General features: G+C 37.3%; 1 protein-coding gene across 5 annotated transcripts in view; it reads right to left on the bottom strand.

Annotated features, from left to right (window-relative positions):
• The window catches only part of LOC103254375 (dystonin), a 133,534-nt gene that overhangs the window by 16,366 nt on the left and 102,374 nt on the right, over nucleotides 1–14,794 (bottom strand). For all 5 annotated transcript variants that reach the window (XM_021709718.1, XM_008052466.1, XM_008052468.2 and 2 more), the window contains 7 exons: nucleotides 13,020–13,189; nucleotides 11,550–11,709; nucleotides 8,716–8,910; nucleotides 8,072–8,200; nucleotides 3,580–3,723; nucleotides 2,716–2,904; nucleotides 773–902 (listed from right to left, as the gene is read on the bottom strand). In XM_021709718.1, the coding sequence (XP_021565393.1) occupies nucleotides 773–902; nucleotides 2,716–2,904; nucleotides 3,580–3,723; nucleotides 8,072–8,200; nucleotides 8,716–8,910; nucleotides 11,550–11,709; nucleotides 13,020–13,189 (1,117 nt within the window). The remainder of the gene's footprint in view (nucleotides 1–772; nucleotides 903–2,715; nucleotides 2,905–3,579; nucleotides 3,724–8,071; nucleotides 8,201–8,715; nucleotides 8,911–11,549; nucleotides 11,710–13,019; nucleotides 13,190–14,794) is intronic.

The raw sequence follows: 14,794 nt of genomic DNA, 5'->3' as shown, positions 1-14,794 counted from the left end.
AGCTCATTTAATTCTCACTGCAGTTCAGTGAGATTACAATTATCCCCTTTGACAGAGGAGGAAATCGAGGTTCAGACAGAGTTTAAGTAACTTGTCCAGGGTGCTGCTTCCCAAATGGTAAGAGGTGGAGATGGCCAAGGAGTCTGGTTTCGGAGCCTTCACCTGTTTGCTATTTTATCCCTTTGTATAAAACAGTCATTACCACAGCTCTGATACCACTTTATCTTTTCATTAAAAAATTAAGAAATACAAAAAATGTATTTCCATTCATAAATACACAAAACATACCACATAAATTGTGTTTCCTTTAAGTCTTCTCCAAGCTTTATTTCACTGGGTTAAGGTAGCTTGGGAAGTAAATAGAGCTGCAGTCATGTGGATGCTGGCAAAAGCTATCAGATTGCTGGTCACTAATGGACAATTAGGTCATGAACTTTACTCAGGTCATGGCCATTTTTAAATGTTCAGCTTTAGTGTTATTTATATAATAGAAGAAAAAAGAAAAATGAAATAGTTAAAGGAGGTAATAATTTCTGTTCTTGCAAATTTTTCCAATTTATTCCAGCTCAATTAAATACAGAAACCTGACTATATCTTTTTTATTTTTGAACAAGTTGCTATAATACTTGAGCCCATGTATTCTTTCAAGAAAATTGAGCATTCAAGGAGAATCACCAATTGCCCCCAAATTTCAAACAGTAACTCAAAACAAAAGAAAACTAGCTTCCCTGTTTAACCATCTGCATTTTAAAGAATGTAGGCCACTGCTTACTTCCTGTTCGTCCCTTATCCAAGACTGGAATGTGCGACTGCAAGGAAGAAGGATCAGCGCCTCTCCTCTTATACGTCTTGGTGACTTTATCAACATCAGGCTGTTTTCTGGTCATTTCCTCCATGAAGGACTGAAATGAAAGAAATGATGTCAATTAAATAAAAATATACCTGAGAGAGCCACGTTTAGAAATGAACCAAAAGCAGAAGGAGAAAAGAACTGTTATTTTTGAAGAAAGAATACATCCTAATGTTTTATCCTTAGGGGAAAAAAGTCTAAATCATCATAATACAGCATTTACTAATTTCTCAAGAATGCAAAATGTTATAGCTGGTAAAGAGTACATTCAAATTAAAAATAATTTGTTTCAGTTTGAAGATCACACTTGAGAATAGTCATGTGAATAAAATAACCTGTCTGTGCACCAACTAAGCTCAACCTTCCATATTCTTCCAAAAAATATATATATTTGAGTTGGAGCCTCACTCTATTGCTTAGGCTGGAGTGCTGTGGCATGCTCACAGCCATTGCAGCCTTGACCTGCTGGGCTCAGGTGATGTTCCTCAGCCTTTTAAGTAGCTAGAACTACAGGTGTACACCACCACGCCCAGCTAATTTTTGGATTTATTATCGAGACAAAGTCTCACAATGTTGCCCAGGCTGTTCTCAAGCCCTTGGGCTCAGGCAGTTTTCTCACCTCAGCCTCCCAAAGTGCTGGAATTACAAGTGTGAGCCACTACACCTAGTCAGAAGAATCTTTATTGATCATTTGTCTGCAAAGAAACTAGTTTGGTAGGGTGTTTCCTGGGACTTTTCTGCTGCACATTTCACCTACATATTTGAAACTTATAAGGTGACTTTGACATAAAGCGACATAATGAATCACTAAATGTGAATATATCAATTCACTAAATGTGAATATATCAAAATATTCATAAATAAGCTGTTCCAAGAATGGCAAAAGTTATCCGAGTTACAGTTTACTACATTTATATTTAAAAGGCTTAACTATCTTGCCATTGCATATCTAGTCTCTTTAGGTTTATTATTACTATTAACCAGGTATCCCTACATCTGCAATATGTAGCAAAGGCTGAGGAAAGGCAGAGACTGTGAAAACTGATGGAAAAAAGAGAGGCAGACAAAAGCGAAAAGTAAAGTGACACAATTCTGGAATATTTGTCACACTGGAGAATTCGGACCACTTTAATACCTCTGATCACAGGGAGCATGACTTGAGACACTTAGGGCCATTATTGACAAAAAGTCTTAGACTTTTATTAAAATATAATAGTGGTAGGCAATGTGAACTGCTTCACCAACTGAGTTGACACTGTTTCTCTCTGTAAATGCATATTCAACAAACTAACAAGCAGTCAAATAAATCAGAATGAGTGTGATATCAACACCTGAGTTTAAAAGCAAGTAAAATATCACAGGAGAAGTTATTTTCTTGAGATAGAGAACACATTCCTTTCTAGCTATGATGTATTTGGAGTATTGATGGTCATCTTAGGAGACAGATAAAAATGTAAACAGAGCAGTACAACATGGTACTTGTTGAAGCCATGGGGGTGAATAAGACCAACAAAAGGGGGAGCAGAGTGCAAGGAGTGGAGACCTGACGATTCAACATGAGGAGTAAGGAGAGCTGACATTTAGAAGGCAAGAGGCAGAGCAGGGGCCAAGGTGAGACAGAAACACATGAGCATAACTTCCCAGAGGCCAAAGGAGGAACGAGTTCTGCTAAGGTCACAGAGGGTAACTGTGAAGAGAGGTTTTAGGGCAGCTGGAGAACTAGAAAGGCAGTTGTAAGGAGCTGAGGAATATGTCTAGAGAAGTGAAAATAACAAGCACAAAGCCATGTTTGGAGAAGCATACAATGAAAGAAGGAAAACATCTGAAACAATGGCTGGCAGGGCTTAGGGTTATGTTTATTTTACCTGGTGTTCTGCAATGAGGGCTTTCACCTCTTCAATCTCCTGGGGGATGACTTCTTTATCCTTCTCACTGAGTGTAGTTTCAGCCCACTGCAACCAAGCCAGCAAAGCTTCCAGTAACTCCTGCTTGGCGATAAGCCCCGCGAGAGCACTTGCTAATCTCTGCTGGTGTTGCTTTGCCCAGGCCAGCACCTGTGAGAGAAACAGACATTTCTCTGAATTTCTTCCAACTTAGTGAATAATTGCATTGATGTAAAATAAATACATTTTACATGTAAATTAGGATCATCCTGGGCGAGACCCATAATGCTTCTAGTCTTTCTAGATCCCATTAATGGTCCCAAGACCCAGCATGAGAAGGTTATGGGATCCCTCTAGGATAGTCATCACCTTCAGAATCTAAAGATGTATGTCAATCACCCAGGATTCCTTTTGCTTTCTACTGTAAGCTCAGATATGCATTCGCTGAAGCACCAAGTATGCTTATCCCACACCGCACAGAGTAGAAATAAGAAAGGCTAAGATCTTCAACAGAAAATAGATTTACTTCGCCAATAGCAATTCAAAACCCTCCTCAACTGTTGGATTTTTCAACACACATAATGCGGAAGTGGGACAATATGTTACACAGTGCACTAAATATTTGCCTTTTAGTGTTGCAGGGATATAGATGCAAAATTCCTTTCACTGTTTAAAGAAAAGTTCATCAGAGACTGGTAATGCACACAAGAAAGGTATTTTCAAGAACATTTTCTATGTAGAGACCATTTTCCTATGGTCATAAGTGCATCTCAATTCCCGGAATTTCGCACACCCCCCAACTCTCAAAACTCTTGCTACTCTGAAGATGATCGGAGACACACTGACCTCCTCAAACCTGGCCCGGATGATTGTGATCCAGTGCTTAATGGTGGTGATGGAGTCGGGGTGGCAGAGAGCCAAAACAGCGTCGCCCATACTGGTGGCTTTATTCAGTTCGGTTCTTTTTTCTTCCAGTTTCTTCATGAACTCCTACAGCAGAAACGAAGGACTTCAATCAGCTGTTGGCACTGGCTGAATACAAAACTCTGGTGATGTTCATTTGGCTGTCAGAGCAATAAGGTACTTTCTAATATGTATATCAAAATACAAGTACAATCATTCATTGGAATCTCTGGGGGATTGGTTTCAGGACGCCCACGAATACTAAAATCTCATGGATGCTCAAGTTCACCATATAAAATGGCATAGTATTTGCATATAACCTATACACATCCTCCCACATACGTAAAACCATCTTTAGATTACTAATATCTACAGTGTAAATGCTATGTGAATAGTTGTTATGCTGTATCTCTTAGAGAACAATGATGAGAAAAAAAATGCCTGTACATGATTAGTACAGACACAACCATCTATTTTCTTTTTCAAATTATTTTCAACCTGAGGTTGGTTTAATACATAGATGCAGAGGGATGCCTGTATAGGATAATATCTTATGCTTTAAAAATATAGTACAAAAAAAAATAACTCTAAAGACAGGCACAGTTGTTCACACCTACAGTTCTAGCTACTCAGAAGGCCGAGGTGAGAGGATTGCTTAAACCCAGGAGTATGAGGCTGCAGTGAGCTATGATTGCACCACTGCACTCCAACCTGGGTGACAAAGAGAGAGCCTGTCTCAAACAATAAATTAAAAAAAAAAACTACTAACTTTGGATACATTATCATTATTTTACTAACGGAGAATAGGATTGGAAGAGACAGTATTGCCAGAGATAGAAACAATATCGAGTGCCCAAAAACTAAAAAAAGTTTCAACAAGATAAGGAGGTTAGTATTTAAAATAGGATTAACTGTGCCAGGAAAGAAAGTAATATGCAGCAAAAAAGTACCAAGAAGAGAGAAAGTCTGGTAAGGAACCATGTTTGAGCATGTGGGAGAGAGGGCCCAAAGTGTCCAGGTGTAAGGGAAGGTTGAAGGGAGTGGGCCTGACAACAGGTCTGCCCGTGTGAGAACTGTCCCTTTAAATGGTCACCAAGAGCCTCTCTCATCTGTTCAGCAGTTCCAGTAGTTCTAGCCAGGCAAGTAGTACAAACAAGGCCTTGACAGGTCAAGGATGATCTTTCAAATAACCTTTTGACAAATGTCTCACATACATAATTGTAGCTTCTACCATCAGAGCTGTGTCCATAGATACACAGGTCATAGAACTCTAACAGTGTGGTTAAAACATGAGGACCTTTGCCCTAAAAAAGTATGACATGCTTCCAAAACCTTGTGTACAGTTTTAGAGTATCGGCAGCTACCCCAATCTGTCTGGACCCCAAAGAGGGATTACTTGATCACACTGATAATGAAGTGCCAGAGGCTGCAGGCGTGGGCAATACTCATGTGAACACGGGTGTTCACTTTAAAATATAAGTGCTTTACCAGTCAGAACAGCTACTATTAATAAGTCAAAAAAAACAACAGATGTTGGCAAAGTTGTGGAGAAAGGGAAGCACTCATACACTGTTGGTGGGAATGTAAGCTAGTCAGCCCCTGTGGGAAGCAGTTTGGAGATTTCTCAAATAACTAAAATAGATTTACCATGTGACCCAGCAATCCTATTACCGGGTATCTACCTAAAGGAACATAAAACATTCTACCAAAAAGACACCTGCACTGGCAGGTTTATGGCAGCATTATTCACAATAGCAAAGACATGGAACCAACCTAGGTGCCCATCTACAGTGGGCTGTATAAAGACAATGTGGCACGCATACACCATGGACGACTATGCAGTTATAAAAGAGAATGAGTGTGAATACAGCTGGAGGCCATTATTCTAAGAGAATTAGCACAGAAACAGAAAACTGAATACCACATGTTCTCACTTATAAGTGAGGGCTAAACACTGAGTAGCATGGACATAAAGATGGGTACAACAGACACCAGGGACTCTTAAATGGAGGAGGGAAGGAAGAGGGTAGGGAGGGGTTGAAAAACTACCTATTGGGTATCACGCTCAAATCTCATCATCACGCAATATACCTATGTAATAAATCTGCACATATACTCACTGAATCTAAAATTTAAAAATAAAAAAATATATGTGTTTATCTATAACATGACCTTTGGTTTTTAACTTTTATGAAGCAGGTGTTATATATCTCCTACTGTGGCATTTTGCTATGTTATAACTATTTATAGACATATCTACTAGACTCTAAGATTCACAAGATTATAAGACTGTGTCTTATTCTTTTTTTGTATTCTCAGTATTTGGCTCTGAAGAGTTCTGTGACTGATTGAATAAACGTTTTTTAGCGCTTTTATTTACATGTTTACTACCATGGAGTCAAGGTTCAATTCACAATATACCCTAATAACATGACTTACTTTTTAGATATTATAACCTGCTTTTAAAAATATCATATCAATAAGTGTACCTGATCTCAAAACAGGTAAAGTGGGGACCAACGGGAGACCAAAACTTTACCTGTATGATGTCCACTTGTATACCTAATCCTGAATTGTACCCCACACCTTTAAAATAAAATATATCAAAAAATTATAATTTTTTCCAATACAGATCTTTTTATGTGGAAAAAGTTAAAAAACCCACAACTTTACCAGGAAGAGAAAGACTGGTTAATATACCAGCTCTGTTTTCCCAGAGAATAGCTAATAGGTATCGTATGCTTTCTAGAAGAGCCAAGGTCTTTCTAGAAGAGCCAAGGTTCATGCCCCAAATCTAGTGGACCACACCATCCCCTCCCCACTGTGTTCTGTGATCTTCCAGTTACCTTAGTGATCTGTATTCCCACAGGAAAGCTTGCCATTTTTAGAAATTGGATTATACTAAGAAGTCTCTAATCCTGGCATTAACAAATTAAATATTCTGTTTTTCTTTGATTGGTGAAGGGTGAATGTGTGGAGGGAAGAAGGAAAGGAGAGAAAATGAAAAATATTGCTTCAAAATATTATAAAGTACTTCATAATATTATAAAGTACTTCATAAAATTAAAGGCAATAGTATACATAAAATTAAAGGCAATTAAAAATAATTTGTTGTAAAAGCCACTACCCCTGCTCTGGATGGATAATTGCCCCTTAGGGGCTTCCTGGCCCTGCTGAGAGGGTGGTGGTACTATAGACAGGCTCCTTTCTGTAGGGTGTTAGGTATGCATTATCAGCTTTAAGGGGCATTGAGTAGATACTTGTTGCTACCTAAACCCAAGTATGTTAGTGGGACTCAATGCTGGCTGATGGTCAGTCCACAGCAATATAATAATATAAACGAAATTTTCAAAATGTTAACCGAATAAAAATTTATAATAAATTTTATGTAACTTTCCTATTTTTATATTCTAGCTTCAAACTTAAATGGTATCTATAGCATTTCATCCCTCTAGATATTGCTGTACAAGCCTCCACGGCTTTTTAAATGACAAGGCAGTATTTCACTGCTACAGATTAAACAACCCATCTTTGATTAAAATAAAAAGTCTCTACAGATGATGTAATCCATGCTACAATGGATTTAATGATGTTTTTCCAACTTGACCTCAAAAGACAGAGTTATTTAGTGGTGTTAAAAAGATCCTTTAAAGTTAATAGACAATGTTGACATCAACACTACATTGAGCATTACCATTTCAAATTCCTGATTTTTTGAGTCAAAGGTTAAAAAACATCTGTTAAGAGCTGTCTGGCCCAAGTTCTATGAATTGCTGCAGGAAAGATCTTGATTTGAAAATTCAGAGCCAGAGCCAGATTTTTACTTGGTTAGTTACTCAACAGTATATCTTCTTATGGGATTCATTTTTTAAAATGTATAATTTATACTATTGATTACTTCTAATAAGGTTTAAAGGCTCTTGATTAAAAACAGAAGAAGCAGAGGCTTAAAAATAAAATTTAAAGATGAGTTATTAAATTACTTGCTTTTCTTACAAAGGTCACAATTATTAATTTGCAATTATCCTGGTACAATTTTATAAATGCCAAACTGCTCATTAAGAAAGCTTTTGTTTTTTTAAGAAATCTACACAAAAGTACAACAAAATTGACCAATTTTGGTCAGCAGCCCAATAACCCCCGAGAAAAGTAAATGTGTTTCCTAGAGATAGGAAGTAGTAAGACTAATTTTAGAATAACCACCTTCTCTAAAAAGAACATGTAGTAAGATAGCTATACTTACATGTGTGTAGGTGCCTGGGAACACACATATGCAAGCAAAGGGAAAGAGATAAATTTTCAAATGTCCCAGGGATTTAAATATTCCTTATGAAGGAAACTATTCACAAAGCTGATATTTGTAATCATGAGTCTATCTTCCCTGCTTTGTTTAATTTTCTCATTTAGTTTTACTTGGCATTTATATATTACTCACTTTATGCTGATCAATGAGTGTCCGGAGAGCATCCTCGTCATCTGGGAGAACACCATGGAAACGCAGGGTTTGCTCTGCCTCCGCCAGCCACTCTAAGAGGGCATGTACCACCGAATGGAATTCCTCTGCCTAATGGTTCAGACACACACACAAATCCCAAACAAGATCCCCAAATATGCCTGTTAGCAAAATCCACAGGACTATAGAGTCTTCCCCTCAATCAAAAACACCCTTAAATTTAAATTGTCAATTATATACATTACTCCCATTTAAAAGATAAAGATCTATGCCTTTTACAAATGTAAGAACACATCGAATATATCAAAAAGTCCTCTCAGAAGAAAAAATCACCATCTGAACAACTTGATGTCAGGTAGATGGCAGCCCACCAGCCCAGCACACTTTGAAGCTCAAACATTGTTCAAGCAGCAATTTCTTGTGAAGCTAAGAAATTCTCCCTTTGTGTGTAAATTAAATTCCTGAGGATGAGGAAGAATCAAGGCAATGATGACACTACTAGAATTTCCTTTTTCATCACTGTCCTGGTTGAGAAATGAGTGCCTCACAGTTCTTACTAGAGCTGTTCTTGTTAAGGTTTCAATGCTTTTGCCATCCCCCCCAGCCATCTTGTACGTGGCTTTTACCTGACGCAGGGCTGCTTCTAACCGTGTTTGCTTTGATATGGAAAGTGCACACACGGACTCCCAGCGAGTGCTGAGTTCCTGCATCTGGACCTTGACCCAGGAGGAGTCGTCCCGACTGCCTTCTATGAGCTCTCGGGCCGAGCGCTTCAGGGCCTGCACACTGCTGGTCCTCTTCCCCAACTCCTTTTGGAAGGCCTAAGATGACCATATTAAAAAAAATTCATTTTAGTTATAACATCAAAATAGCAAAACATACTGTTTGAAATATATATGTGCAAATAATATCACATACAGATATCTAAGACCATATGGTTTCATGATCACATTCTTGGCAGAATCTTCAGATGATAAATGGTACGCTGCTCCTATTTGATTGTCAAGAACACAGTCTTATACAGATTTTTTTTTAGTACTGTAACATTCTCATGAGGGAACACTATATGATTACCTTATTTTTAAAATGACATTGGATTTAAATAATGGCAGCCGGCCTTCTTTACTTCCACTGCACAACAAAATGAATCAAGTTCCTTTTTTTCTATGATTCTTTAACATTACTTCCTCTTAAATCGTAAGTGCGAGTGCCAACTGCATGCTGTCTCCTACAGTATTCTAAGAGACCGATGTAAGGAACTAACGAAGGAATAAGCGATCCTGGTGTCCACCATGAGGGCTTTGCATTATTGGAAAGGAATCCCATCGGGAGTTGGCATGTGGTGCTTTTTGTCTATAGCAGGTCTTGGTCTTCCACAACATCCTAGGCATTAACTTATACTGTCAAATTTTAGAGGCTTAAATCCTTAATCTGTCATTTTAGAAAAAAAACTTTCTGGGTTTTGGCTTTTTTTCCCTGCCTAATTTTGATGAACTTTGATGTGCCAGAAGTTAAACTGGTTTCTTCTGGCCACAGACTTGATCCAAGAGGTGAGCCCAGGGTTCTTTATTTTTATGCAAAGTCTGTATATGCAACTAGATCAAATAGCCAATATTCTGTCCAGAATAAAATTAACTTATTTTTCAAAAAACTTACCACAAATGAATATAACCATTTGGTTTATCTATGAGTTTCTATTCTGACCATTTCCAAATGGGAGTCCATCATAAAAGTGATGAATTCTTTGGCTTATTTTAACAGTTTAAATGAGATATGACTGCAGATGGACAGATACAAATACACCCAAACACAAGAAGAGCAGGTACAGTCTCTAAACAGTCCATTTATGATAGGATTACTCCTGTAGTTCTGAGTAGACTTTCTAATGTACTTTGTATACTTGAACTTCTTGAGCCTTCCAATTGTATTACTAATGCTAAATGATGAATTCATTCTTGATGACCTTTAATATATATTTAAAAAAACCTGGCAAGTGCCTAGGGTAGTAAATATTTAGACAATGAGCTTACAAAAATGGTATTTATGTAAAAAGTAACATTGTACTATTCATTACTTGTTGAATGAATGCCAGAAAATAGAAAAGTTTGTATTAATCATGCACAAAACATTTGTTTCAATATAAGCAAAGCAATGCAATTTAATTTTTTTTTAACTTTTGTAGGCCTGCCCAATGTTCTTTATTTATTATTTTCTTTTCTTTTTCTTTTTTTTTTTTTTGAGTTGGAGTCTCACTCGGTTGCCCAGACTGGAGTGCAGTGGCCACTCCCAGCCACCGCAGCCTCGGCCTGCTGGGCTCCGGCGATCCTTCCGCCTCAGCCTTCCGAGTAGCCGGAATTACAGGCATGCGCCATCATGCCCGGCTGATTTTTTTATTTATTGTAGAGATGAGGTCTTGCTGCCCAGGCGGATCTCGAACCCCCGGGCTCAGGTAATTCACTCACCTCAGCCTCCCAAAGGCACGGGATTATAGGCTGAGCCACCGAGCCCGGCTTATTTTATTTTCTGTTAAAATCAAAGTATAAAAAACTCTTTTATGGGTATTGTGATAGAACAGGAACAGAGAGGGGGAAATAAATATGCAGGAGAACCAACTATTTAAATAAAAAACAGGTAAGATCAAAATAGCTTAACCAGTATAAGGAGAACATGCTGAAATGAAATATATTTTCTGAATTCAAGTAGAGCACTGTAAGATATTATTTTATAAAGTCAACTCTGATACAACTATTCTACATTATTTTGTGCTTCATGTGGTAGCCAAGGTTCTATAAGTTGCTTTAAATCATTTGATCATAATTTAGGACTTTACACTTAGCTGCACACCTTGAATATTACTTTTGATTTGAACGATGGCTTAACATACATATCAGAAGATGGCAAGGAAACCAATTTTCTTGAAGTAAATAACACATAGATTCCTTCTAGTACATGCAGCTGATTTATAAATTGCTTTAGTTCAAAGGGCAAGGTTAAAACAGTCATGCTTTTTTAAAAATTTTATAAAGGCAGCTGATCATGACCCCCATGGATCATGTCACAAATATGCACACTTACGCAATGACTTAGTGTCAGGTCACTGAATGAATGATTTTCATTTTATTACATAATTGTTTAAATGAATAATTAAAAGATAGTAAAACATTCTTGAAACACATTTTAACGCACCAATGAGATCACTTTCCAAGTTCTAAAAAGGTTTTAGATCTGGTAATTTAAAACAAAGCATTCTAATAATACTAACGTAATGCTCCCCTCATCACTTTTAAAGTTGGCTTCCTGATTCTGCTCAAATGGACAAATATTTCAACAATAAAGACTGTTTTGTAGTATGATCTATATAGTCTTCTGATTTTAAAAAGGCTGATTTAAATAGTTCATATTTCCTTTCAATCACCGAAAAATCACACAAGGTGAAATAAAATGTCCCAGACAACATTACCTTGTGATTATCGATCAGATTCATCACTAAATCAATGTCTCCGTGGACAGGCTGGTCTTCGGCCAGCTGGGGTTCAACTCTATACAACCAATCAATGAGGGCCTGCAGGGCATCTGTGAATTGTCCAGAAAATAACAGGGCTTCCTCCAGTTTGTTTTGTCTGGGGGAAAGAAGGTGGAAAACTTGATCTGAGCAACAAAGAAGTGTCCTTTATACATCTGAACAACTAAAATTCACTTATGAAGGTTGAGTATACTCAAGAAGAAGAGCAATATGTTAACATGTTGGTATTCATTGCTGTTTCTCTGGAAAATAACAATTCTTTTCTCAAATGTTATTTTTTATTCCTTAGATACGCGGCATCTGTTCCAGGAAAATTCTCTTATCATCACCTTTGGAAATCACTGATCCTTCAATTTTGGGGGTTTTTTAAAAAATAAAAATAAGCCTTAATTTTTTAAACTTGGTTTAAATTTTCAGACAGTAAACTTGACTTTTTTTGGGTATACAGTTCTCTAAATTTTAACTAACATATACATTCATGTAACCATCACCATAATCAAAATACAGAAAAGTTCCATCATCCCCAAACTCTCCCTAGGCCACCTCTTTCTAGTCACACCCTGCCCCCATCTCAAAGCCCTGGCATTCACTGATCTGTTTGTCATGACTACAATTCTGTCTTTTTAAAAATATCATAAATGAAATGATTTATGTGACACCGTAAAAAGTACATAAACTCTTGAGACTGGAAAATTTGAGATTTAAAAAAAAAAACACAACAAAAACTTATTGTGAGTTCTCTGGAACAGAATATAATCTTTTAAATCTTGATACTGACCGAAGGAATTAAGGCTAATTTAAATAGTTCATATTTCCTTCCAAACACAGAATAATCAATAAAAAATCTGAGAACATTTACAAGATACTTGAGCTCTTCTACTACTCCTGTACTTACTTAAACACTTAAAATTTTTGAAATAGGTACTGCATTCTCACGGAAGTATAATGAGAAAGAGGGAGACCAGAAAGGGATGGGAGTTAGAAGGTGAAGCCAGGCCCAGGTCAGTAGTATCTTGCACGTCATGGTAAGATACCTGTGTTTCATTTCATGCCCAGTAGTAAGCCCCCAAAGGGTATGAAAAGGGAAATAACAAGATCATACTCATATTAAAGAAAAAAAATTAAGATAAAGGAGGGATAAAAGCAGACCTGGGAAGACCAGCCAGAAGCTGTGGGTACACAGAGGCTCGGAGAATATCATTTTTATTATAATGCATAGTTAAAATAAAGAATGAACAGCAAAGCCTTCTCAGTGCAAGTGCTGTATGAATGAGATATTTAGGACAAACAGAAGTTCCCCAGGCAAAGGCGGTATTGAAGGCTCCTAACATGGCCCTGTGAAGCACCACTACTGTGTTTCTGAAAGAGATCTAAGGAGTAACCAAACTGCCTTAAAGAACATTTTACCTTTCCACAGATTTTCCACATATAGTATCCCACTTGTCTCTGAGTTCACTCAGCATGTCATCTAGTTTCAGGTTGTCATCAGCCAGGGAGGTTTTCTCCTTCAAAGACCGACCAGTTCTGTTGGTGGTGTCATAGACAGAATGCTTGGCTCCAAGTGATTTCTGAAACTCCTACATATTTAACAAGAAAACAATGTGCATTTCTACTTGGGACTAATAATCACATAGGCAAGAAGCATTAAAAGAGGCATCACTAATAAATGGAGATGAATTATAAACAGTTCCTGACTTAGGATGGCCCAACTTATGATTTTTTGACATAAAATGGGGCAAAAGCCATAGACATTTGGTAGAATCCATACTTCAGTACAGTATTCAGTAAATTACATGAGAGATTCAACACTTTATTATAAAAATAGGCTTTGTGTTAGACGATTTTGCCCGGCTGTAGGCTAACATAAATGTTCTGAGCATGCTTATGGCAGGCCAGGCTAAGCTATGATATGCAGTAGGTTAGGCATATTAAATGTAAGTGTGACTTGCACTTGTGACATTGTCAATTTCTGATGGGTTTATTGTGATGTAAACCAGTCGCAAGTCAAGGAAAATCTGTAGATTCTTTCTACATAATTCACTGATAAGCTTTCATAGAGCAAAGACATTATTCTTGTAGGCCTCTCACTGTCACCTTACACGTGTATTTTGTAAGTATATTTTAAGTATTTACAAGTATTTAATAGAATGAGTAGAAAAGAATGAGACAACTGCTATTGAAAATACAATCTCAGGGGCGATAAGAGAGAAAGGTCAACTTAACGGGCAGCTTATGATCTCATAAAACATCATGGAAACCATGCAGTAATTCTCAGTCCTGGCAGCACATGAGAATCACCCCAGATGGTAAAATGCTACGCAAATATATAATTGTTTAAAATAATCTCAGACTTATAGTTACCTAATAAGTATTTGTTGCCTTTAAAAGCTAAACACTTTAAATGTTTTAATATGACTAAGTTAATTATTTTGTCTGATCACAGGACACAAGTACATCTGGAAATTTTTAAGGAATAACAACGCACTTACAGTATCACCCCATTTCTACAGTTTGTTATCTGTAAATGTTATTTTTCATGTTATTCTAAACCAAATGATGGTGTTTAGAATTATGGTACTGACAAGGCCTTTCCTCACATGGCATATACATAATTAGTGCTGTAGCTGGACACAAGATAGATGAAAGCTTTTTAAAGACAAAAGCACCCAAATGATGAACAGGAAAGACTTAAAATTGGTTTAATGAACCACTTTGAATGCACATCTTAGAGAAACAGCAACTTTGGCAACAGGTCACACTAGGAAAAAACAGAGATTCTAACAGGGTAAGTATTCTTTTCACATTCTTATTTCTAGGATTTTCTAACTTTAATATGCAATATTCTTTTATGAGACTGTATGATACAACATCCATATTCAAGTTCACTTTTCCATCAGAAGGGAAGGATGAAATGCTCTGTTTGCAGTCATATGCTTTCAATATTGGCTGTGGCAACTCACAGGCAGAGGGTGCAGCAGTATACGCCCTTTGTTAGCCCTCATCCAGTCAAACAACAGAATCTCAACATGCTTCCTCCATCATCCTCTACTCATGACACCCTGAGGTTAGATACTCCCCCACCATGGAAGTGACCAACCTGTGTGGAAATGATGGCCAGAATCTTGTGATGATGGTAAATTTTACATCACCCCATTTTTTCCAGCTTTTAAAATGTTTCAAGC

This window comes from Carlito syrichta, unplaced genomic scaffold (genome assembly GCF_000164805.1).
Source record: "Carlito syrichta isolate Samal-C Ts95f unplaced genomic scaffold, Tarsius_syrichta-2.0.1 Scaffold277477, whole genome shotgun sequence".
Taxonomy (NCBI): Eukaryota; Metazoa; Chordata; class Mammalia; order Primates; family Tarsiidae; genus Carlito; species Carlito syrichta.
This window is presented reverse-complemented; position numbering and strand designations above follow the sequence as displayed.